Below are 26,606 nucleotides of genomic sequence, written 5' to 3'. Positions count from 1 at the left end.
AGGTGCTTCTTAATTAAATTCAGCCCTTCAGTCCGTTGAGGTTTAATCAATCCCTAATCTAAATAATTGATTCATTCAGCAGACATTTATTGGGGTCTTACAAAGCACCAGGCATTGTGCTGACCTGTAGGGGTGCAAAGATGAATAAGACAGTCCCAGCAGTCAAGGTGCTGGACAGTTTAATAGCAGAGGCAAAAGCAAACAGTGAAAATCACAAGTCTTCTAGTGAAGGGCTGTAGTGGAGAATAACTAAAAATGCAACTGGTGGGCCAAAAAGAGGGCAAGAGAATTGAATTCCAGTCTTTCACAAACTGGGAGGGGGAAGGGAAAGGAAAGGAGAGGAGACAATGATGAAAACACCCAAATGCCCCCTTTCTGTATTTGCTCTGCATGTCCTGAGCTTCCTCCCACAAGCCCCTGGGTTGGAGCAAGCCTGGGTACAAGTCCCAGCTCTGTCACTTAACCAGCTGAGTGCCGCCGAGTCACTTACTCTACTCTCCCTGCTTCCGCTCCTTCAGGAGTAAGAAGGGCTTGTGATACCTAACATCATACAAAGGGTGGTGGTGAGGATGAACGGTCAAAGCCCCATTAAAATACCCAGAACATAGCATAACCTCCGTGAACCTCATGAGCCTTCTTTCTCCCTGCTTGGGGTCTGGGCCGCTTGCAGCATCAGGTGCCCACCATACCTGCAAGAAGACTAGATGTTATATGATCATAAAGAAGATGAATATACACAATTTTATTTCATCCGTGGCTAAATACAGGAGTTCAGAACCCAGTAGGATTAAGTAATATGTCCAAGACTCGTGCACTCACCTTTCCTGCCAATTCTGCAGCTAGCCTTGCCCCGTGGACCAGGACGCACCCTGTGTATGAGGCTGCACCAGCGGCCTCACTCCCATCATATGCTCTGTAGAGCAGCAGCAGTGTCTGTCTACACAGATGAGCCCTAAGAGCAAGACACAGCCTCTCATCCACTGGCAACTGCTAAGAGATGGTACTAAGAAATAATGGCCAGATTTAAAGAGATTTTTCTAAAATATGACAGCCCTATAGACAATGCCAGCAGCTCGACTTGCATTTAAAATGAAAGTAATTGGTCTTCATTGCTTAGCTAAGTTTCCAATCTCATAGAGGGCTCATTTATGAATTTAGATTTGGGACAGTCTACATGTAACTCTCTAAAACCTGCTTCCCCTAAAGCCTTGGGAACTTAGCAGGGGAACAGCTGTGCCTCCCATTGCTTTGTCCAGTGTCTACCCCCATCTTACACACAAACACCTTCACTCCTGTATTAGTAGGTGCTATATTCAAATATCAGGAGTCATGTGCAATGTACCAAGTTTTAAGATAATTACAGTCCAATTACTAATGGCTGAGTATTCCATTCAGCCTCCTGTCCACTCTTTGAAAAGGGCTGTGGCCCTCACCAGCTAATCACAGAAGGGTGGCTAGCCAGGAGGAAGCAGAAGGCACCTGCCCTTGTAACAGCAGGAGGTGGGAGGGAGAGAAGCATGGACGGGTAAAAGAACAGAAAGAGAGGGCGAAGCCGACTGGATTCCCTAGAGGAGCAACGATGTGCTTTCTTCTCAAACAATCTAAAATATGGTTCTCCTGATGGCATATTACGATACAAGACCCAGAAAACCCCACAGATGAGGCAATAATGGGAAAGCTCTAGAAAAGAACCTTATCACTTACAGGTGATATTTCCTGAAGTACTAACAACTTTACTAACATGCAGAATCTATTGCCCCTGTGAACCCCACAAGCTCAGAAACTATTGCTTACTCGGGGCACCTGGGTGGCTCAGTCAGTCAAGCATCTGTCTTCGGAGCAGGTTGTGATCTTGGGGTCCTGGGATCAAGCCCCGTGTGGGGACCCCTGCTCAGTGGGGAACCTGCTTTGCCCTCTCCCGCTGCCTGCCGCTCCCCCTGTTTATGTGCTTTCTTCCTCTGTGTCAAATAAATAAATAAAATTTTAAAAAAAGAAAGAAACTGTTGCTTACTCAACTTTGCAAACCCAGTTGAAAGGGAAACGGGCACTAAGAGATGCACATTATACCTATACCCTCTCGTTTAATCTCCAGAATGACCCGATAAATAGGAGTTATTTCTCCTTTACAGAAGAGGCACCTGGGACCTAGCAATGTTAAATTGTTCACTAACAGTGAAAGAGCTTGCGTCTGGACATGAACCCAGCATATTTGATTCCCAACCTCAAATCTGTTCTCGATCAATTGCCTCTGTGGTCCCTTCACCTGGTAGGTAACCAAAAAGTATTACATTTAGTGGCAAACTCTTATACCCAGAAGCCATGGCGACCTCCTCAGGCTGGCGGGACCGTCCTGGCCCTCACAGAGGTGGCTCCACTCAGGCCAGCCCCGCTGCGCCCCAGGCTTTGTTCCTCTCTCCCCACTGGGAGAGGCAAGCTGTGTCTTCCTCAGAATCACCTGGGCAGATTTTAAATCTCTGTGGTTCAAAGATATTCACTGTGTGTTCTGACATTTCTCATGCGGTGCTTCAAAAGCTCTGGCTTCTAGCGGCACAGTGGGCATCCATCCCTGCTGAAGTAGGACACATTTTCTCATCCACTTCTGTCACGTCGCTCCACAGCAGCAAGCCAAAGGTCTGCCGTTCTGAACTCGCATGGATTCTGCCTCTTTTTCGTGTGTGGAGGTAAAGCCCAAGCTGACAGGCCTGCGAATCCACGTGATGCTGCCTCCTTGGAGTTCCACAGAAGAAAAGAGCTTCGTTCTAAATTAAGAACCTGTTCTCTGTGCATCTTCTTGAAGGCCCCCTCCCAGAACAACACACACACAGCTGCCTCCACCAGGGAACATGCCGACAGTTCTCCCATCTCATGGTTATGACAGACGACCAGCTATTTGTTCCTGCTCCTGTGACACCAACTTGACTAACAACAGACAATGTGGTGGTATTGATGGTAGCTTGAATTTACGACCCCCTTCTGCGCGAGAAACCTTTCTAAGCATTTCATGTGTTAACACATAAGGTCTTCCCAACAGCCTTACGGGGTGGGCACTACCAATAGGCCCATTTTACAGATAAAGAAACTGAGGCTTAGGGAGGCCAAACAGCTCTCTCAAATATCCCACAAACTCTTCTGAGAGGGAAGGCTGGAACTCAGACTGCCTGGGCTCCAGAGCTCACCCCCCTCCACCACTACCCTGTGTAGTCAGTCCCGCCGTACGAGGCTGGTTGTGAAACCACGAGTATCCTGCACTGCTAGGTGAGCACAGCACAAATTTTATATTGGCTTATGCGCGATTTCACTTGCCAGAAACACTGGATGAACACAGAAATGTGCTGAGTTGACCTGAGCCATTTTGTAGGAAATACAAAAAACACACACCTGCGCGCACACACACACACACACACCCCTCTCAAACGTTCCATGTGACCTCAGTTTACATGTTATGGGACACATCCACCCGCTATCAAAGCCTTCTCTCAAATTTCAGATCCCCCGGGACGCCTGGGTGGCTCAGTTGGTTAAGCGGCTGCCTTTGGCTCAGGTCATGATCCCAATGTCCTGGGATAGAGTCCCACATCAGGCTCCTAGCTTGGCAGGAAGCCTGCTTCTCCCTCTGCCTCTGCCTGCCACTCTGTCTGCCTGTGCTCACTCACACTGTCTCTCTCTCTCTCTCCGACAAAATAAAATAAATAAAATCTTTAAAAAAAAAAAAATTTCAGATCCCCCTTCTACTGCATCACAGAAACTCAGCAGTTGTAACTAATTCTCCCAATGCTCCTATGGGCTGACCTTTGGCTTGTTCTCAAGTTGAAGCTCTAACCCCTGACGTAACTATATTTGAAAATATGGCCTTTTGGAGGCAATTCAGGTTAAATGAGTTTATAAGAGTAGGGTCCTATTCCAAAATGACTGGTGTCCTTATAAGAAGAGGAAGGGACACCATGGATAAACACGCACAGAGAAAAGACCCTGTGAGAACACAGGGAGAAGGCCGCCATATGCAAGCCAAGGAATGAAGCCTCAGGAGAAACCAACCCTCAGACACTTTGACCTTGGGCTGCCAGCCTCTAGCGCTACGAGAGAGAAATTTCTGTTTGGCAAGGTGCCCAGTATGTTGTGTTTTGTTATAGCAGCTAGCCTAACACACCAGCACCAACTTCCAAGCAAACTTCAGGTCTTTTTCAAGGTAAAATACCATGTTTATTATAGTCTTTATGTATTTCTTAACTACTTACCATGTATAACACTGTGCTGTGTCTATTAGGTCTCCATCTGATTTTTAATGCCCCTGATGAAGTTTTTGAGTGTTGTGCCCTGACTCATTTTTCTCCTAAGCCTTGTGTTATACCGTGGTGTTGTACAATTTTGCACAGTGCGGCCATTTTTAGGATTTTTAGGATTATGTATATCGTGTTATAGCACAACTGACTATACAAAGGGAATCATGACTCACAGATCCTAAAGGTAAAGCATAAAACATAATGTTCCTATAGCTTTCTTATATAGCAGATTCCATAAAGAAATTCCAAGGAGGGCAGGTACCAAGCTTAGATACACAGCACCCGTGTAAATCTGTGCAGGCACATGTATAAAACATAATCCTAATAAGTAGGAAAAGCTAAAGTACTTCTGGGTGGTAGGCCTTGGAGTGTTTTTTTCCCCAAACTTTAGGAACATAATGTGCGCCTTTACACATCCTCTATAATCAAAGATGACTGTAATGATTTTCATAATTTTGTTCTAAAATCAGAAATAACTTGGGGCACCTGGGTGGCTCAGTCATTAAGCATCTGCATTCGACTCAGGTCATGATGCCAGGGTCCTGGGATCAAGCCCAACATCCGGCTCCCTGCTCAGTAGGAAGCCTGCTTCTCTATCTCCCACTCCCCCTGCTTGTGTTCCCTCTCTCAGTGTGTCTCCCTCTATCAAATAAATGAATAAAATCTTTAAAGTAAAATAAAATGAAATGAGAAATAACTTTTAAAATAGATTAAACAACAAGAAATGGCATATAGATTCAAAAATGGGAGATAAGACTGAAATAAGAACATGAGGCCTAATAAATTCAATTATCCCCTATTTCCTCTGTTCTTTTCATCTCCAACAACTCCATGTTGAATAAAATTCTTGGAAAAATTATCTACAGAGCCTTGACAAATGTAGGATTTAAAGAAAACTGACTAGCAAGACCTCATATGCAGCCAGCTTGACCCAAGTTTGGCCTCTCTGATATTTTTAGCAAAAATCTGCTTTCTTTAATTAGCCAGTACCCATGAATGGGAGGCCTTGCCATATGCCATCAGGAACTGAGAGAGGCTTGATCTAAATGGAAAACCTGAGTTCACATGCCACAGACGGCACGTCTGGAGTAGAAAGAGGGAAAAGGTTTCAAAAGCTTACCCAAGGCAAAAGAGCAGACTGTCTATAACACTGTTCATCAATCTTCAGAATTTTTGTAGGGGAAGTAATACTATCTTGAGAATACTAACAACCTCAAAGAGGGCCTGACTGAGTTAAATGCAACCACTCGGCGTCAAGACACCATGTGCCAGGAATAGTAGAGATGGGCATACTGATTACAGAACCGTTCCAATGCTTCTGTTATATGGCAACACTCTGTGCAATGGATGACTGTGCCGTGTGCTGTAAGACCACATTCTCTTTCCTAAAACTCTGAAAGAACTGCTAAGAGTACTGTAATCCCAAAGCAGGGTTTAGCAAACTATAGCCCGCTTGCCAAATCCAGCCTGCCATCTGTTTTTGTACAACCCATGAGTTAAGAATAGCTTTTAAATTTTCAAATGGTTGAAAAAAATTTAAAGAACGCTTCATGACATACGAAAATGATAAATTCAAATTTCAGTATCTATTAATAAAGTTTTGTTGGAACATAGCCACATACATTTGCTTGGTCTATGGCTGTCTTAGTGCTATAACAGCAGTTGTAACTGTGACAAGGTTCCTGTGGCCTAAAGTATTTACTTTATGGCCATTGACAAGAAACGTTTGCTGACCTCTGCTCCAGAGTTAAAACTGGCCTGAATACAATTGACAGGTTTAAAACCATTTTAAATAGTTAAGGATAGGGGGCGCCTGGGTGGCTCAGTCATTAAGCCTCTGGCTTCAGCTCAGGTCCTGAACCCAGGATTCTGGAATGGAGCCCCTACATCCGGCTTCCTGCTCAGAGGGAGGCCTGTTTTTCCCTCTCCCACTCCCCCTGCTGTGTTCCCGCTCTTTGTCAAATAATAAATAAAATCTTAAAAAATAATAATAAAATAAAATAGTCAAGAATAATCTCGAACACTAAGACATTCACTGATTCAATCAAATCTGAACAGTAAGTTGGCCTGTAACTATGTACTTTGGATGACAAGATGCTGTTCATTGGTCTAAGGGCTATTCTGAATTAATGAGAAACAACCACTGCCATGATAATAGCAGAAAACCAACTCAACCTTGTGCTCTTCAAGAACTAAGAGGTGGGGGCACCTGGGTGACTCGATTTTGGCTCAGTTCATGATCTCGGGGTCCTGGGATCCAGCCCCATGTGGGACTCTGTGCTCCGCAGGGAGCCTGCTGGAGATTCTCTCTTCCTCTACCTCTGCCTCTCCCATCGCTCATGCTCTATTGATCTCTCCCTCTCTAAGAAAATTAATCAATTAATTTTAAAAAACCTAAAAGGTTGTATTCCAATTCTATCATTAAATTTTTTCCAGATTCATGATCAGCATGAACTCATTGCTGACCATTTATCCCAATACTTAAAATATGAAGATCCCATTTATCTAGAAGATAATACTTTCTTATTCACTCCTTCAAACACTGCATCTGTCTTCAGGGAAACCTTGGTGGTAAATAATGTTCACACTGTGATCTGATGGTGGAAATAATCAAAACTGAAGTTTCTCTTTGGCAAAACTGTGTCCTTCGCCACAGTGTGGAACATACGGAAGATTCTACAGCAGTTTACAAATAGTTCTCTGGCAAACAGGTGACTGGGTAATGACAACTTGTTGAATATATTCACCATGCATTTGTTCAGGTCAAAGACTGATCTGAAATAAAGGGATATGAGACTCAGCTTGTTCCCCATGCAGCCCTGTTCTTTTCCCCCTCAATTATTAGGCTCCACTTTCTTATTGAGGTCACAAGACAGCATTGCTGATTTGACCAAGTAAAAATCTACCAAATAATAAAACAGTGACTGAGTGGCAGCATGAGGACAATGCGTTAAACCACTCATTTCTCATTTCTCTCTGCTAAGTTATCCGTAGTTCAGTGAATCACCAATTAGGACCACAGGGCTTCTTTGAAGAAACAAAGTCACAATTTCAAAAGGTGCCCAGGTTTTGGTCAGTCTGCTGCCACTGAACAGAAGCATCCAAATCTGATAGCATTTGCAAGTAGCTTTAATCAGTCTCAACTCTAAATTAAAATTCCTAAAGGAAAGACAATCTTGGGTCCTCATCCTACAACAAGGTTCCATATGAGCAAATGCCGATGCACATAAATTAGTACTAATCTGTAAAGTGTAATATCCCTTGGCCTATATCTTCAGGTTATCGTGTGGGAGATTTATCTGTCCAGTCAGGTGGAGACTGCCTAAGCAAAAGCCATATATAACTTTCACTCCCAGGCATATGCTATTAAATGCACTGTACAATATTTTAAAATGATGAACGCAGGTAGGGTACAAATGAGAGGGAAGCCATTTATTCTGAACATTTATCTCTGCCCCTTCCTGTTTCATCCTGCGGATATTTTTTTACTGCAGATATTATTTACTTTCCTATTATCCTGATGCAACTGTTGGAGGTGGGGAGGCAGAGCTTCAGCAGCGTCAAAGCATGGTTCCCCCAGTTCCACGGCTCCCATGTAGAAACAGCTCCTCTGAAAATGTATCACAGGGTACCTCATTTTTATAAATTCTTTACTCCCTCTTGAAAATCTCCCTTTCAGTTGCCAATAAAGATTTAAATGCTTCTGGAAGAAAATTCATCCAAACGAACACAGCTGGGAATGACTGACATCAAGCATGAAGGGGGTAAAAAAGCACGTCAATGTTTCAACACATTACTTGTTGAACAACTTCTACTCGGTTCATCTGCACGAAATGGGTGTGCCAAAAGTTGGACATACCAGCAGATGGTTACAAGCACTGTTTGGCATGCATCTTACTGCCATTCCATACGCTGAAAGATGGAACACAATTCCCCTGAAGATACTCTATTTTCTAAAATAGTGATTTAGATAGAACAGAGAAATGACAGAAACTGTACAGTTGGGCCCTAGACCTTCAAGTCCCATATCTGCGTGGTCTTGCTCGCTAATGTGATTTTTAGCATCTTTGAGCAGCAGTCCTCTCTTTTCAGAGATTAGTGCTTCTTAACCATGAATGTGTGTCATAAGTACTAAGCGCATTTCTTTCAAGACGTCCATGTGCAAACCTCACCTGGGTCACTATGCTGATTCAGACATCCCGGGGTAGGGCCGCGTGTGTGCATTTTCAAAAGCTCACCAGGTGATTACACAGTGCACCCCTGGTTGGGAACAACTATTCTAGATCATTTTTTTATACTGATGAGCAAATAAGTACAATACACAAACACACCTACAATGACCAATATAATTTTGCCTTATTCCTTGTGGCATTATCTAAATGCTCCCCTTTGCCATCCCGTTCCTTCCTCTGGATTCCTTTCTTTGTAATAGTCTTGGAGCTTTCCATAGTTTGATAATTTTCCTAGACAAATCTTAGGCTAAGTCAGTGTATAATAGGCACTCTTCATTTGGGGAGGCAACGTGCCAACTTAGATCAGCAAATCCTTCCAAGATAACGCCACTGTAACTTACAGTCATTTAACCAATATTTATTCAGCAGCATATATGTGGTGGGAAAGGCTAAGAATGCAAGAAAAACAAGATGTGGTTCTTGTGCCCTCAAGGAGCAAGTATTATGTAATTAGGGTAAAAATATATGGACAAGTTAAGAAAAGTTAAATAACCACATGAGAAAGCATGTGATTCCACATTAAATTACCCATACTTACAATGAGGACTCTAAAAATTCAAAAGAAGTAGCGTTCGTTCCAGACACTCAACAGTCATGCCACATTTCTGAGAGGGCCTGGGGTTTGAAGAATGGGTAGGGGATAGATAGGCAAGGCAAAGGATATGGGTATTCAGGCCAGGAAAACAGCAAAACCAGGCCAGGAGTGAACAAAGTATGGACAGTGAAAAGACAACCTTTTGGAAGGAAAGGGTCTTTTGGGTGACTGATACCAAACACATAAAGGCTAGAGTCTAGCTAAGAGGCTAAGGAGCCTAATAATTTCTCCTATAGTTGCAGAAAAATCATAGGATGAAGGATGAAGATAGCAGCATTTCAGGAATTTCTTTGTAGCAAAATATCCATGAGTGTGAGATAAACAATAAGGAGAGCTATGAGAGTAATTAAGATCTGGGCCATGGCAGAGGCTTTACAAAGAACTAATGGAGCTCGGTCAATGACTGGTTTGAGTTTCCGGCATGGAACAGAATGGAGGCATGCAAACAATAGGAGAAGGGAAGTCAGAAGGGGAAGCAAGTCAGGGTTGCCAGTTGGGAGAAAGCAGAGCGATGCCTCAGAAGAAACCTCTTCATTGGACCCCTGACTTTGGAAGAAGCCGGCAAGAGGAAATAACTTCTGCAAGAGGATAGAAGGGAGAGTGGGGAAAATAAGAGGTTGAAGACGGAATGTAGAGAAGAAGCCCAGTCGAGAAAATGGGAAAATGCAGAATAACCAAGGCAAACAGAAGGCCTTGGGGAGGCAGGAGAATCTAGTGGGACTCCAGAGGTTAAGGAAGAAGAGAGGTTCAAAACAAAGTTCATCGGCATGATCCTCTGCAACAGAGAAGTCCGAGGCCACCAGTACTATCTCAGGGCTAGTCCCAGCAGTCCTGCCACGTGCCCTAGCCCACAGCTGAACTTTCTCCTCTCATCGTTAGTTACTGACTGTCCATACCAGTTGTGTAGCACACACACCTACCTGTTGTGTAATACCACTGATGTACATATACTCAGGTATTTGTCATAGCTCTTGGACACCATTATAATAAACTTCCTGAGGAAAAAGATCATAATTGATACTTTCAGTACCAGCTCTCCCCCTCCCCCCATTGTGCCTTCACTTGCTATGTCTTTAGCAATCATTTAGAAATATTTTTAACTGGTTATAACTATGCAGATTCAGGGAGAATTCGGGGAGAAGACATAGATTCTGGTCTAGTGTTGAGTCCTGCTGTTTGAAGTGTGGTTCATGGACCAGCGGCATCACCTGGGAACTTGTGAAAAATGCAACTGCATTTGCCATCCCAGACTGATAAGAGAATCTGCATTTTAACAAGATGTAGGGACGAATTCTTACACACACTGGTAAGGAAACTGGTGTGGACTCAGTATAATGTAAAAGAACTTGCACTGGGCTACCAAAGAAGTCAGCTGGAGGAAAGGAAGATGGCACATGAGTTTCAGCATGAGGTTCCTGTGCCCAGACCCGCAGCCCAACGGAGCCCAAGCCCTTTGCATGTATGGTGGGACAAGGCCAGGAAGCAATTCTACCTTTTGATCTGGAGCCCAGATGCATAAATCCTTCTTCCATAAGCTGCCACGGAGTTCAATTATAGGAAGGGCTTTGCAGATTTTATCTACTGGGTTGTTTTTCCAGGTTTTATAAATATTCTGACCTCCTAAAGATCCTGTTTATGCTCCCCATGTTTATCCAGCCCTAGGAATTTAGGATATTATTCAGTCTCTAATTCGTTTCTCCCAGAACTCTAGGTTTCCCCTCTAAGTTTTAGACTGCAATTGCTAAAATACTTTTCCAGCATAATTGAAAGCTAAAGCTGAAAAGGCACCTCCAACCCCAAACAGAAAGAACCTGCAACAAAGGGAGCAACGAGGACAGCACTATTGTTCCAAAGACCAGGTGTCAGGAAAAAGCTCCCAAAGGACAGAGCTGTTGGACAAAGGCACCATCATATCCCAAAGGATGGAGACCAAACGGACCAATGAGCTCAAGGCCCAGTATCTTCCCTTTGTTAGAAATGTGCTCAATGCTTCAGTATTTCTTTCTCTATCTTTCCTGTAGGTAAGTGTATTGAGTGTCACTATTTCAAAACAGCATGGGGCTAGTTCTTGGAGAGTCTGCTTTATTGATATATAATTTATACACCATAAAGTTCACATTTCAGAAATGGAAGAGAACTTCATTCTATCTCCCACCTTAGAGCAATGCTTCATGACATTCACCGAAGAAATATAATACAGTTATTTCTTAAATCTCCAGGAATATGGGACATCGTCACGACTCTCTGATAATATATCTAACATCTCAGCTTTCACCAGTGGAAAGAACATCTTGACAAAGTCCCCTCTCTTAAAATGGCAACTGTTACAGTAATGACCTCTAGCGTTCTGCGTCAGAGATGACTGCCTGAAAACACCACGGCAGGTCCCTGTTACCCGCCGACTGCGTAGGAACTCCACGAGAAACTGAACTTCATTTACTGAGGCCAAAGTGGAAATCACAAATTCTTACAAACTACTCTTCCTCCATTTTTTTGGGTGGACTATTTTTCCACCAGGTGGCATCCTTTTCAGGGGCTTCTGGAGCCTGCATGAAGCCTCTATTTTTAACCTCAGGGATGGGAAGAGTACTTGGGTTTTTCTTTCAAAAAGGAAAACAGCAACTCACATGCTTTCACAGAACTTCCTCAGCGTGCTTGGCTTCTCCTGGTTGCATCTTTGTCGAAACCAGCGTTGAATGCTGCGAACATCCCAGTCCAGCTGCTTGGAGAGGCCTTCCAATCTCTTTTCATCAGGATGCTGTGAAACAAGGCACCAGCAAGATCATTTTCATCTTCACTATAAACGCATCTGCCCTTGTCTCAATTGAGATCCCCACCCCCCGCCAATTTACTACCTGCTACTGAGATTTTCTGTATTTACTACTGAGGACCTAAACCTTCCATTAGTAGCGCAGACATAAATAACCACTGAGGATTAAAAAATGTTACTCATTAGGAAACAACACTGAAACACATGAATCTCGCTCTAACGCTGGCACTTCTTATCAGCACAGAGATGCAGTGAAACAGGCAACTGGCTGAGTCAGCGCCCTCAGCCTTCAAGGAAAGGAGTTAGGTTAGGATGAGTTTGCAAAGAGGCATCATTCAAGGGTTTCACTTTCTCAGGAAGAAAAAAATGCTAAACCCAATGATCACTCCTCCAGGTAACGTAGGGCAGACAAAAAAGCAGAGTAATCTCAACAGACCTCACTTCAGCCTAAGGCACCAATTCTCCCACAAAACCTGTCTTCCCTTTCCTCCTCTTCTCTCTGTTTTGCTGCTCACACATTCCCTTCTATCCCTCTTCTTGGTCATTCCTTTTGACCAGATCCCCATCAGACCTTCCCATCAACTGCGCATCACTTGAAGACACCAACTTGGCGAACAGGGAAGGGACCCTCTTTCTGGCTCGCCATCGGAGGAGACCACTCATTTCTATGACATCAGGAGGCGACAGCCAGGTTCATCCGCTCACTCTAATCGCCTCTCAGCCTTGGTTCCCTCACCTGTCAGGGTTATTTATCCACCTAAACAGGACTGTGGTGATGACCAAATGTAAACAACATGTCTAAGACTCCCTAAACACTCGTTTCTCCCCTTTCTTACCTCTCTCCCCTCTCTTGGCGAGCTTAAAGACCACCCTGCCCGCAATTACGTGAACGTGTCCTGCCACACAACAAAAACTCAGCGGAGTGAGGTCCATTCCTTTATTTGGCCTATCCTTCCTTTACTATAAATGCCATGTTACTGATCAGAGGAAATCACCAAAAATGGGATAGAGGAGGCAGACGGAGCAACCTCAAGTTACAAAGGTGGGATGTACCTATGAGGCCTTTTCAAAGCATCTCAAGCAATTCAAGATGTCAGAGACACAGGGAATACCGCAAGTGGCCTCTGGTATTATGACGGAGGTTATAAAATGTGCTGGGCTTCGGTCTGTGCGAGTCCTCTGCCAGCTTTCAGGGAGGTGTGTACTTTGACATGTTTTTGCTGTCAGTACTCATGATACCATCTACACTCTCCTTGTATGTCTATTTTAATTAAAACATAGCGAAGACAAAAAATTCACATCCTGCTACATACCTTGGCTATACCAGTTTCCTACAGGAATCAACTTTTAATTTCAATTTGTTTTCTCAGCTTATTGAACAGGTCAAACATTCACATGGTTCACCAGTTAACAACTACGCAGTTTCGCCTTCCCATTTTATTCCTACTATTCTCCCCCTTCCTACTAGCTAACCAGTTATTAAATCAATTCCTTTTTCAGAGTTATTTTATGCAAATATAAGTAAATGTGAATGTGTACTCTCACATCTCTGTCACACAAATGACTGCATACTACATGTATCATTCTGAACTTTGGGTTTTTTACTTTGCAATGTATCTTGGAACATTTCCGTATCAAAACAAAGAATGCCCTCTTTCTTTTGTGGAACTGTCGGGATATGCTATAATTTAATTATCCACTCTCTTGTTAGTAGATGTTTAAGGTGCTTCTGGACTTCCACTACTACAAACAATGTTGTAATTAATCATCTTGTCATAGGTCATTAGACAGGCATACACTGAGATAAATTCCTAGAAGCAAATATTGGAGATCAAAGACCTAAGCATTTGCAACTGCTTTAGATATTGAAAAGTTACCCTCACTAATAATTTTCCCAATTTATACTTTCACAAGCAAGAGTACCCACAACATTTCCCAATGCCTCGCCAAAAGAGTACAGTATCCGATTTCTCAACTTTTTTTTCCAGTCTGATATAAAGTCATGTCTCAGTATATTTTTAACTTGATTTCCTCTTTTTATGAAACAGGAAAAACCATTTATGCTTCTTTTTTATGAACAGTCTTTTTGTATCTATTGCACATTTTTTTCTTGATCTGTAGGTATTTTATTGATTTGTAGACTTCTTCATTTATTAGTGCAGTTAAACCTGTGCCTATAACATAGGTTGCATACTTTGTACCAAGGTCTTTGTGTTTTAGAATTCGTCATGGGGTTTTCTGCTTGTTTTTTATTTGAAGTTTTTAAAAAGCATGTTTGAATTTATCAGTTTCTTCTGTTATAACTTCTGAATGGGGTCATAATAAGAAGAGCCTTCCCTACTCCAAATGTTCAAGAAATTAACATAGGAAGAACTGGCATCTTTACCCAATTTGTCTTTTGCATCCTTCAACAGTTTGAAAATTTTCTTCACATCCCTTGCACATACTTGTTACATTTATTCCTAGGGATAGTATCTTTTCTGGTGGTGTTTGTGGTAACTTTTCACTTGATTCCTTTACTTTTTCAAATAGGCAGTTAGATAATAACATGTAACTGGAATGTAAGAGCTATAAATAAAAAGGAAATTTTTAGTATCCTTTTTCATCTAAAATATAGTAGGGACTCAGCAAATTCATACACACACACACACACACAGAGTTGGTAAGTTATATTTTCCTAGAATAATTTCCATTTTACCCAAGTTTTTATATTTTCTTCGTCATAATAAAAATACATCCTTTTTATTTTCCTCCATTTCTGCAATTGTTGATTATTATGTTAATTCTTATGGTGTAAATTTGTGCTTTTTAAAATTGGGTTAGCTAACTCTCTACAGATAAAACTACTTTTGAATTGATTTTCAATTCTATAGCTTTGCTAACACAACTGCTGCATTTATTGCTAAGTTCTGCCTTCTGCTTGCCTTGATTTGTTTTGTGGTTCTTTTTCTAATGTTTAAGTAAGTGTTGAAATTTGAGTTTTCATCTGAGTACTGCACAGTACAGATGAGTGATGTCTTCATCCCCTCTGTTACCAAATATTCTGAATTTCTATTTTTATCCAAGAGTTGATTAAGAAAGCAAGGAATTTTCTGTTTTCTGAATTCTAGTATTACTAAGTTATGCCTATTTTTATTTTTTTAAAGATTATTTATTTATTTATTTATTTGTCAGAGAGAGCATGCAAGCACAAGCAGGGGGAGCCACAGGCAGAGGGAGAAGCAGTCTCCCCACAGAACAAGGAGACTGATGCAGGACTCAATCCCAGCCACCCAGGCGTCCCAAGTTGTACTTATTTTTAAAATTTATTACAGTTGTATATATATAATAAAGGTTATTTTTATAAGTATTTAAAAGATATTTCAAAAGTATGGTCTTTATATTCAGAATACAGGGTTCTAAATGTACCACTTAAATCTTCCTCATTAATTATGCCTCTTAGAATTTCTATCTTCTGTTTTACATTTTTTTCACTTAATCTGTCATGACCCAGAGGTAAATTAAAATGTCTTGCTATTAAATTATTTCTTCTTTCATTCTTTTTTTGAGTATATGGATACACTGACAATGCATATTAGTCATAACCACTTCATCATTATTATGAATTGTATCCTTTGGCAAGAAAAAGCCAATTCTTCTTTTCACTTAATCCTTTCTAGCCTGAATTCCACTTCTATGTAAAAACAAAAATCCTACTTTATTATTTGTATTTGTCTATATACTGTTACTCATACTTTTATTTTCAATATTTGTAATTACTTTTTCTGCAGGTATCTCTTATCAGCTACGTGACCTAAACCTAAATTAGTTTTTATTAGATGAGTGGACCTATTTACATATATTGATATAACTGATAAGTTTGTTTATAGTTCTGTCAAATTAATTGTTATGTTGTTTTGATTAAAAAAAACTTTTAATCTTGGCAAACCAAATATGGTTTTATTTTACTTCCTTTTTGTGGGTAATTTTTGTTCTAGATGTTACCCATAATTGTAATACCTTCTTCTGTTTGTTTTCAATCAATAATTCCATATGAGCAATATTTAAAATTAGCAAATTTCCTCTCCCCTCCCACCCAACATTAGACAATAATTTTTATCACTTTCACAGTTTACTCTTGTATTGTTAAATATGCTTATACTTCTATTACTTGATTTGGCTGCTTAAACTGATTTGCTTTGACTCCCAGCTATTAGAGACTACGCAATTAGTGAATTTATTCTACCTCCTGCTTTTTTCCCCCTCCTCATCTCAAATACTGTTAGTTGTATCACTCCTACACTGTGAGAGCATATAATGTTTACATTGTGTCCTGTAATCCTGACACTTTAGATATTTTCAAACCTTAACAACACTCTAGTAATCTCTTCATTGGCTAAAATAAGTGATTATAATAGTTTCTTCAAAAGGACTCATGAGAACAATTCCCCCAAATTTTTGCATGTTCAAATCTGTTTGTCTAGGAAGCCTGGGTAGCTCAGTCGGTTAAGTGTCTGCCTTTGGCTCAGGTTATGATCCCAGGGTCCTGGGATCAAATTCTGCATCGGGCTCCTTGCTCAGCGGGCAGCCGGATTCTCCCTCTGCCTGCCACTCCCCTGCTTGTGCTTCCAAATAAAATCTTTCAAAACAAAACCTGTTTGTCTTTAACTGTTACAGAATAAAAACAATTTGCCTAAACATAAAATTCTTAGTTCACATTTTCCTTGAAAATGTTGGAAGTGTTGCTATAAATAAGACCAAAGTCATGGTGATAGTTTTTCTTAAATAAGTGATTTGATTTTTTGCTTGACTGCTCAAAGAATTCCTTCTTTTATTTTTCAAGTCCAGTAATTAAAACTTGTTTTAGGGACCCCTGGGTGGCTCAGTTGGTTAAGCAGCTGCCTTCAGCTCAGGTCATGATCCCAGGGTCCTGGGATCGAGTCCCGCATCGGGCTCCTTGCTTGGCAGGGAGCCTGCTTCTCCCTTCGCCTCTGCCTGCCTCTCTGTCTGCTTGTGCTCGCTCTAGCTCCTCTCTCTCTGACAAAAAAATAAATAAAATCTTTAAAAAAAAAAATAAAAAAAATAAAACTTGTTTTAAAACTTCCATTTTTTACTACATATTCATTAACATATTAAAATAAATCTCCATTTATTTTAGAAAAATTTTCTTGGGGGTGCCTGGGTGGCTCAGTTGTTAGGTATCTGCCTTCGGCTCAGGTCATGATCCCAGGGTCCTGGGATCGAGCCCCACGTCAGGCTCCCTGCTAGGCGGGGAGCCTGCTTCTCCCTCACCCACTCCCTCTGCCTGTGTTCCTTCTCTTGCTGTGTCTCTCTCTGTCAAATAAATAAATAAAATCTTTAAAAAATTTTTCTTGAATTATATCTTTCAATATTTATTCTCCTTTGCTTTTTCCTAAGGGATTCTAATAATGCAGATGCTGGATCTGCTTGAGCTATATTTCTGATTATTTTTAGCTCTTTTTTGTTTCATTTAATTTCCTTTTGTTTTTTAAAGATTTAATTTATCTATCTGACAGAGAGAGAGCACAAGCAGAGGGATCAGCAGAGGGAGAGGGAGAAGTATATGCCTACAATTCTTTAAATACAGGGTAACATACCAAAAGTGGATGATGATGTGATTTCTCTGGATCATAAAACCTGGTTTCACAGCTGACATACATATTTTTTTTCCCTCAGTGGCTCAAGAATTGATTTGATTGGAAAAGTGAAGCTATTAGGATTATAGATATATGCCAATAATATGGCACGAGAATCCCCAAAATGTATTAATAAATATAAATGAACAAATACACACAGACACACACTAATTTATTTATACCAGATATACACAGAAACAAACAGATGTCACCTCAAAAGGAAAGACTCTTAAAGAAAACAAAGGGGTTCAAATTCATCAGATAATTACAGAGATGAGAATTACACAGTCACATCATGTGACCAGTGTGGTCACAAAGGGATGCATATTCAGAAAGACCTACAGTTGGAGTTTCAAGTTCTATGGCTGTTATCTCAAAATTCTTAATAATTTTGTTACAGGACTGGTATTTTGTATATGAAGTCCAGTGGGACAAAGGAACATGTGTCAGGAGCTCAGTCTTAGCTCACACACAGTCCTACCACTTCCCCTTGACAAGTTCTGGGGAACTCATTTCTCTGTTCCCTGGCTCCCCAAGCTCCCCAGCATCCTCCCCCTTCCCACTCTGCCTAGTGATTACTGCTGCCTCAGTGCAAGCATGGAAAGGGTAATAGGTGGGTGTGCCTACCGCACAGTATCTCAGTGTGGGACATGGAGAGAGCCATCTGCATCCTAGGCTCGCACGTCCCTGTGTATTTGGTGGGTGAATCAGTAGGGACAGGTCTCCTCCTCACCCCATTCCAGGTACCAAGTGTGTCCTGGTGTAGTTACTGCAATACACTTGGGAGTTACCTGTACCGTGGATTGGGGTAGTAGGCTCATGAAAAGGGGAGAAGCCTGTCTCAAATTCGCCACCCCTGGCCAGGGAAGGGTAGGTATGCGGGCTACCCCACATTTTCATTCTGCATTGGCCCCACAAATTAAGTAGCCAGTCCTATACAGAGTATATTTTACCGGTTTTGGGGGTTTTTTAAAGGATTTTATTTATTTGACAGACAGAAATCACAAGTAGGCTGAGAGGCAGGCAGAGAGAGATGGGGAAGCAGGCTCCCTGCTGAGCAGAGAGCCCGATGCGGGGCTCGATCCCAAGACCCTGGGATCGTGACCTGAGCGGAAGGCAGAGGCTTTAACCCACTGAGCCACCCAGGCGCCCCTATTTTAACAGTTTTGCGAGTGCATCCCTACACATTTGAAAGACGATAACCATGCCCTTCTCCAAAGGTGACCTGAAATCATGGTCAAGGCCAGTTGCTGGGATGATCACTCAAACACACACGGAAACTGCTGAGACCCTCTGAGTGCTACTCCTTCTATTCTGGTCAACTGACCCATTACTTTCTCATATCAGAAATAACACTGGGCAACTATAAAGAATTCAGGGAAAAACTGTTCCAAATTTTGCTGCATTTATGTTTAAAACATGAGGTTTCTGCTCTAATCACATAAAAATGCCCAACAGAACCACCTTGGAAAGTAAGAGAGTAGGATCAAAATTAGCTAGAAGCAAATATTCTCTAGAGCAGTCAAGCTGACTGCAAAATCCTTTTATTACCTTTATAGAGGAAACTTCTCCAGTAACCATAATAAACATAAGGCAAGGGAATAAAATGTCCACTGCAGAATTTCTAAAGGGATACATCACATTTGGGTAGAAAACTCATTTTATTATGCACTTAGAGGAGTTCACAAAGTGAATTATAATTCACTTTATAATTCAAAGTATATTATAATCTCATTTTAAAAACCTGAGAACTTCCTACACTTCTGCTTTTTCACAGGGAAAGAAGTGTCTCCTGCAGTAAATTGATATGTTACATGAAAACACAAGTTTTTTCTTAGTATTTTCTTCCTTTAAGTACCGCAAGATATGTGCCCCTTAGAGTTAGAACTTGGCAATCTAAAATCAGCCCATAAAACTCCAGAAGAGTTCTTCGAAAAATCTCATACATTCTTCTCTTCTTCCCAGCAGAGATATGAAAAGCACCTAGTGCTTTCTTCTACTTCTCCAGGAAAAATACCATTTTTAACAGAATAGAGGAGAAAATCCTAGTGAATTTTGGCGGAAGACCGTAAGATAAACAAAAACGTTTGAATAGCTGAATTAATAGTTTTCAGACAAGAGGCAAGTAATACCAATGGTTAACGATACAAATACCAAAATAGGAATAAAACTTGCTTAACGCTGTCAAACCACATTTCAGAAGCCTGAGTAATTTTCCCGGAAAAATGAAAAAGTGAAAATGAACCATTTACTATACAAACACACAACACTTCTCCTAGAATGTTACACCCCACCTGACCTTTCTCATCTCCACCAGAGTAAGATAAAGAGAGAGATACGAGTAAGAAGATACTTGGGCACCGTGATGTGCTTCCTTTCCTCATCGCCTTGGACAGTTTGTGGCTTGGTCTTTCTCCTCCCTTCTTTGTTCTTAAGGCGCCAATCTTCCCCTTGCCTTGCTCTGTTCCTCCTGCCCCTACTTTGGACTTTAACTCACCACAGTGAGGATCTCTTCCCCTACGTTCTCCACAGGGATTCTACAGCTTAGAACTCTCCAAACCCGTCCTTTATTCTTTCATGTTGCAACTTTCCCGTCCTCCATTTATTCCCTCATGTTTACATCTGCTAAGTATCGAAACTACAGGAACATGAGGACAATGTGAGAAGCAGATGGGCTCTTTTTCTCACATACAAAGATCACTGCATTTTTCACATATTGAAGGTCTGTGGCAACCCTGCATCGAACAAGTCTATCGGGGACTTTTTTTTTTTTTTTTTTTTTTTTTTTTTAAATAACATTTGCTAACTTTGTGTTTCTGTTTCATGGTTTGGTCATTCTGGCAATACTGCAAACCTTTTTGTTATTACTTTATTTGAATTGCTGCACTCTCCCGACAAATCCTTAATGGATGAGAGAGACTGCTTCTTATGAATGAACCAAGAAAGTGCTTTCTTGAGATGGGATCTCTTCCTGGTGAAGACGCTGGGAAGATTGTTGAAATGACAAGAAAAGATTTAGAGTAGTACATAAATCAAGTTGATAAAGCAGTGGGTGGAGCCTGAGAGGTCTGACTCCAATTTGAAAGAAGTTCAACAGTGGGTAAAATGCTATTGAAAGGCATTGCTACACGGTCCACCCATGCTACAGACACAGGGCTCGTGAAAGGAAGAATCAATCAATGCAGCAAACTTCATTACTGTCTTATTTTAAGAAGTTGCCACAATCACCCCAAACTTCAGCAACCACCACCCTGATCAGTCAGCACCCATCAACATGGAGACAAGAACTTCCACCCAGAAAACAGGTCACAACTGGCTGAAAGCTCAGATGATGGCTGGCATTTTTAGCTATAAAGTATTTCTTAATTTAAGTAACTACATTTTTTTTTTTTTTAGAGACGATACTCTTGCTTACTTAACAGACTGCTATACAGTGGAAAATGACTTTTATATGCACTGGGAAACCTAAATATCCATCTGACTCGCCTTATTGTGGTATTTGCTTTATTGCAGGGGTCTCTGACCAGACCCACGATATCTCCAAGGTATGTACCCCTGTACATTCATTATAGTCCTCAGCTCTGCCCAGCCAGCTCCACAAAATCCCATCCAACTGTTATACGTCCTGCTTCATGTCACGGGAGATTAAAAGAGGCACAGAATTAGACTGATCACTGTCCAATCTAGACTGTTCTTTACAGACAAGCTTCTAAAATCAACGTGAGAGGAAACAAACAGGTCTCAAACACGTCTGCTTTTCTTCAGCTTCTTCCCAGCTTAATTTCCAGCACGAGGCTGGGCCATTCGTTCTCAAACCCAGGAGAAGAGAAGGGATTAAATAATTTCAGATTGAGAATGGTGGTCACGATAATTCACACTGTACAAAAGGACAATCATACCTTTGTAATTGCAGTGAAGACCTTTTCCAGAATGGCATTTGGCTGGGCGATTTGTGGTCCATTGGCCTGTATGTTGAGAGCTATGGCACAAGGTTTGGCTACAAATCTTTAAAAAAAAAAAAAAAAAACAGAAGAAGTTACTTTTTCTATAACTGTTCTTAACGTCACCAATTCATTACATAATACTCAGCTGTCCCCATAAAGGGCTGGGTGGACACTACTGCCACACATATGTCGGTCACTACAAAACCAATTTAACTTTTTTCTCTCCTTTAGTCTTCTAGCTGTAACAGTAAAAAAACATGTAAATCTCCTGATCCTAAAGTTCTGAGACTGAACAGGTAGAAAGACCATCAAATGACAAAGACAAGTACATAAGTAAAATAGAGAAGCAAAACAAACCATCATTTTTAAATGATATAATTTATGTTTTTCTTACTAACATCTGGCTAGCAATTGTCATTGTTCATACATTTTTGCTGTGAGAAAGTATTTACTAACCATCTGATGACATTTTGCCCAGGAAAATGTACCTTTGATCACCCTTACATCATAAAATTGGCTGTTTTGCTTCTATAATCAAAGCACACTATATTCAGCACCAATTCCTTATGGCTTCTTAAAATTCCTACTTTGTGGTTATTTCTGTCTCTCTCATATGGAGTAATGAACAATGTCAGACAGCATGATGTCCCAGACAAGTTGAAAAGTCTGAAATGATTACGACCATCTGCTGCACTGTTTTATCCGACACGAATGACTATGTTAAGAAGAATGGGAAGATAGAGCTTCATTTCTGGTTGTGTCTGATATGTGAATGAGAAGGAAAGGGCATGGGCCCCCAAAGGTAGGGTGATATCTCTAAGGTGTTTTGTTTTTTTTTTTTTACACATTTACAACTTTAAGAGTTGTTTTAGCCTAAATGTTCCAGAAATAAGGTTTTGTGAATGTTCTTTTAAGTAGTGACATTTAACGTTTTCTACTAATACAAAATAATATAATACCCGATGAAAAGTATTACCCGTATTAATTTAATGTTGGCCAAATCCAATAATTAATGAGTGTACAAAACAGATCATGAAGTTTCTTTAATATCTGTTGACAATATTAAAGAATAGTAGACAAAGGAATTTTTTTTAGGTGGGACCAATGAAGTTTACATACATACACCACTTAATATCTCCCCGGGTCCTATTTGAAGTTAAAGAGAAGACATTTATTCAAACAGAAAAATGGAAGAGTGTACATGCAAACCTAACCCAGGAAAGATATACACAGAAAATGTGATATAATATCTGTTTTGCTGGGCTCTCTGGGACAAAGTTCGAAAGAATATCCTTTCTTAGTATGTAAGTGTTCTAGAATCTGGAGTTTCCCCCAAACGTGCATTCTCAATTCTTTTTGTTGTAAGTTCTAAGTTCTAAATATGTTCTAAGACATATTACCCATGCCCCTACATTCTTAAAGAAACATGTAATCTTTTTCATTCTAGGTCTTCACTATGAACAATAATCATGGAACTCTGGCGATAGCTTATGGAAAAAAAATGAGGTTTGATAGGTATTGCCCACAGAGGAGAGTCCAGAACTTGCTTTCTTGACAAAGTTTCCTGCTTTGTAGTTTTCTGCCTCCTCCTTATGACTGGAGTGTGAAAAGATACAAGGACCAGCAAGAGTGGGGAAAAAAGATAAAATGGCAAGATTAATTTGGTGTAAGGGCCAACATCAACTCATCATTGGTTGTTTTCTACTCTTCCCGTCAGATTTCTCCCCTGCCTTCCCTCATCTTCTCCAGTCCCACAACTTTTAAAATATTGTTCAAATTTCCTTTCTGAATATGCCATCATCCTTTTAACAACCTTCTGTCCCAGTACATGGTCTTTTTTCCATCTTGTAAAGAGTTAGAGTTGCAATGCAGAGGATGATTGTTTCACCTCTGAATATACCATGGCAATGCTTATTTTCCTGAGTATCCCTAAGTATAAGAATAAGAAAATATAGACATTTTATTTTGCATTTGTTCCCTGAGGACTTTGTGAATCACTGCTGGGCATTTTGCTTCTTCAGAGAGAGTATGAGACATCAAATAAAACCCATGACACAACTACCATAATTTTGTGACCTAGCATCATGGTTCATTAGAGAAAAGCTTTTTTTGTTCTTGTTTTTTGAGGGTTTTTCCCCCAATGCTGCCTCTAACAGAAATAAATTCACAAAAGCGGTCTTTCACAGGTTTGTAGAGACAGAGAGATAGATGGAAGTGGGGGTAGGAGGCATACCTACAAATACAATAGTTAAAAGGAAATATGTTCTTTCAAACTTTGATGATTACCTTTATAAGGAAATGCTCACCTAATTACTTTATCAAAGGTAGCAACACTGCTTTCTCAAGATCAAACATCTATAAAATACTTTCATGTAGTAGAACATATGTGCAAGGGAACATAATAGGGTAGGAGCTTTAAAAAAAAAAACTGGTCTTGGTTTAAAAGCAGAGGAAACACCTAAGACATTTCTACTTTTTAATTCTATTTAACCATACCTATTTGTATTTTAAACAGGAATTGAACATCTCTGCACAGAGCACCAAAGTAAGCTCTGGGCTCTGGTATGGCTAAAGGTACAACAAAACACAAAGTGATTATTGCACTCAAAATGTTTACAGTATGTTAAAGGAAATTAATTTTAAAAAAATAAATGAATGTGTAGAGGGCAAATATCAGTTCTAACCACTTAACACCATGTAACCTTCAGTGCGGAACATAGCCAGAGACTTCAGTCCTTTCTGACTCTAGCATTTCCTGCACTTTCCAAAACAGCTGTAAGGCTGCAATGGAGGATACGTAAACCTAAGTATGGTGTAAACGTATAGAATTAAATCACACACACACATACGCACACATGCACAAATGAGTATAAGTACACCTAGAGAACAAGTTCAAGAGATTTTATAAATATCATTATTATTATTCTGGTTGTGACATTATACTATAGTTTTGTAAAATGTTACCATTGGGGGAAACTGGATTAAGAGTGCATGACCTCCCAGTGTATTACTTCTTAAAACTGCATGTGAATTTATAACTATCTCAATAAAGATTTCAGTTAAAAAATAATTAGAAAATTCTCTTTTTACAGTATGGAGCTCCTTAAAAAGTTAAAAACAGAACTATCCTACAACCCAGTAATTACTCTACAAGGTATTTACCCAAAGAATACAAAAATAGTAATTCAAAGGGATACATGCACCCAATGTTTTTAGCAGCATTATCTACAATAGCCAAATTATGGAAACAGCCCAAGACAACTGATGAATGGGTAAAGAAGATATATATTTACACAATGAAGTATAACCAGCCATAAAGAGGATTGAAATCTCGCCATTTGCGGCAACATGGATGGAGCTAGAGATAGCATAATTCTAACTGAAATAACTCAATCAGAGAAAACAATACCATATGATTTCACTCATATGTGGAATTCAAGAAACAAAATAAATGAGCAAAGGAAAAAGAGAGGCAAACCAAGAAAACGGACTCTCAACTATAGAGAACTGATGGTTGCCAGAGGGGAGGTGGGTGGGGGGATGGGTCTAACAGGTCCTGGGGATTAAGGCATTCATTTGCTGTGATGAGCACCTGTGATGTGCAGAAGTACTGTATCACTATACTGTACACCTGAAACTAATATAACACTGTAGATTAACTAACTGGAATTTAAATAAAAACTTCAAAAAAAAAAAAAGAAAAAGAGATGGAGCATAGAAAAAATGTGAAACTGTAGATTAATTATCTCTACTGCTGAAAAGACAATTTTCTTTCCTATAGCAGTGGTTTTTTCTAATTTTTTAGTTTAAAGTCAATTTATTAACATGTAATGTATTATTGGTTTCAAAGGTAGAGGTCAGTGATTCATCAGTCTTATATAATACCCAGGGCTCATTACATCACATGCCCTCCTTAATGTCCATCACCCAGTTACTCTACCCCCACCCCAGCAGCCCTGTTTGTTTTCTATGCTTGAAGGTATGGTTTGTCTCCATCTCTGGTTTTGTCTTGTTTTATTTTTTTCCTCTCTTCCCGTATGATTCCCTGTTTTGTTTCTTAAATTTCACATATCAGTGAGATCATATATTTTTTTTCTCTGACTCACTTATCTCACGTAGCATAATACCCTCTAGTTCCATTCATGTCATTGCAAATGGCAAGATTTTATTTTTGATGGCTGTGTAATATTCCTGTGTGTGTGTGTGTGTGTGTGTGTGTGTGTGTATACACACATCTTCTTTATCCATTCATCTCCTGATTGGACATCTTGGCTCTTTCCATAGTTTGGTTATTGTGGACATTACTGCTAGAAACATTGGGGTGCAGGTGCCCCTTCGGATCACTACATTTGTATCTTTGGAGTAAATAGTAGTGCAATTACTAGGTCATTTCAACTTTTTAAGGAACCTCCACACTGTTTTCCAGAGTGGCTGTACTAGCTTGCATTCTCACTAATAGCATAGGAGGGTTGCCTTGAAAAGACAACTTTAAGGTGATAAGTGGGGCTCCTGAGTGGCTAAGTGGGTTAATCCACTGCCTTCTGCTCAGGTCACGATATCAGGGTCCTGGGATCGAGCCCCGCATCGGGCTCTCTGCTCAGCAGGGAGCCTGCCTCCCCCTCTCTCTCTGCCTGCCTCTCTGCCTACTTGTGATCTCCCTCTCTCTGTCAAATAAGTAAAAAAATAAAATCTTTAAAAAAATAAATTAATTAAATAAAAAGGTGATAAGCAGAATTTTTTTAAATATTTTATTTATTTATTTGAGAGAGAGAGAGAGAACATGAGCAGGGGGGACAGGTAGAGGGAGCGGGAGAAGCAGACATCAGCAGGGAGTCTAATGTACAACTCAGTCCAAGAGCTCTGGGATCATGACCTGAGCTGAAGACAGTTGCTTAACTGACTGGTCACCCAGGCACTCAGAGCAGAATTTGTTTCTTTAGCTTTAGTGCTTCATTGTGGGATTTGTCTATACCTTTATGTATCTTTGACTTGTTATAATAAATCCACAATTAAGACTAAAAGAAATTGTTTTTGATGTGACAGAATGAGGTTCTAATACAGATTTTTCATCTTTAAAAACTCTGTACAACATACAAATCAAACCACCCTCCCCTTAACTAAACTACCTAGGGACCTAGGAGAATGAATA

General features: G+C 40.4%; 1 protein-coding gene across 2 annotated transcripts in view; it reads right to left on the bottom strand.

The window, feature by feature from the left end:
- The window catches only part of CERS6 (ceramide synthase 6), a 319,470-nt gene that overhangs the window by 204,641 nt on the left and 88,223 nt on the right, over positions 1–26,606 (bottom strand). For both annotated transcript variants that reach the window (XM_044242267.1, XM_044242268.1), the window contains exons 2-3: positions 21,413–21,518; positions 11,735–11,865 (exon numbers count right to left, since the gene is read on the bottom strand). In XM_044242267.1, coding sequence (XP_044098202.1) covers positions 11,735–11,865; positions 21,413–21,518 — 237 coding nt within the window. The remainder of the gene's footprint in view (positions 1–11,734; positions 11,866–21,412; positions 21,519–26,606) is intronic.

The sequence above is a fragment of the Neovison vison genome, chromosome 3 (assembly GCF_020171115.1).
Source record: "Neovison vison isolate M4711 chromosome 3, ASM_NN_V1, whole genome shotgun sequence".
In the NCBI taxonomy this organism is placed as follows: Eukaryota; Metazoa; Chordata; class Mammalia; order Carnivora; family Mustelidae; genus Neogale; species Neogale vison.
Note: the sequence above shows the minus strand (reverse complement) of the source record. Positions and strands in the feature narration are given on the sequence as shown.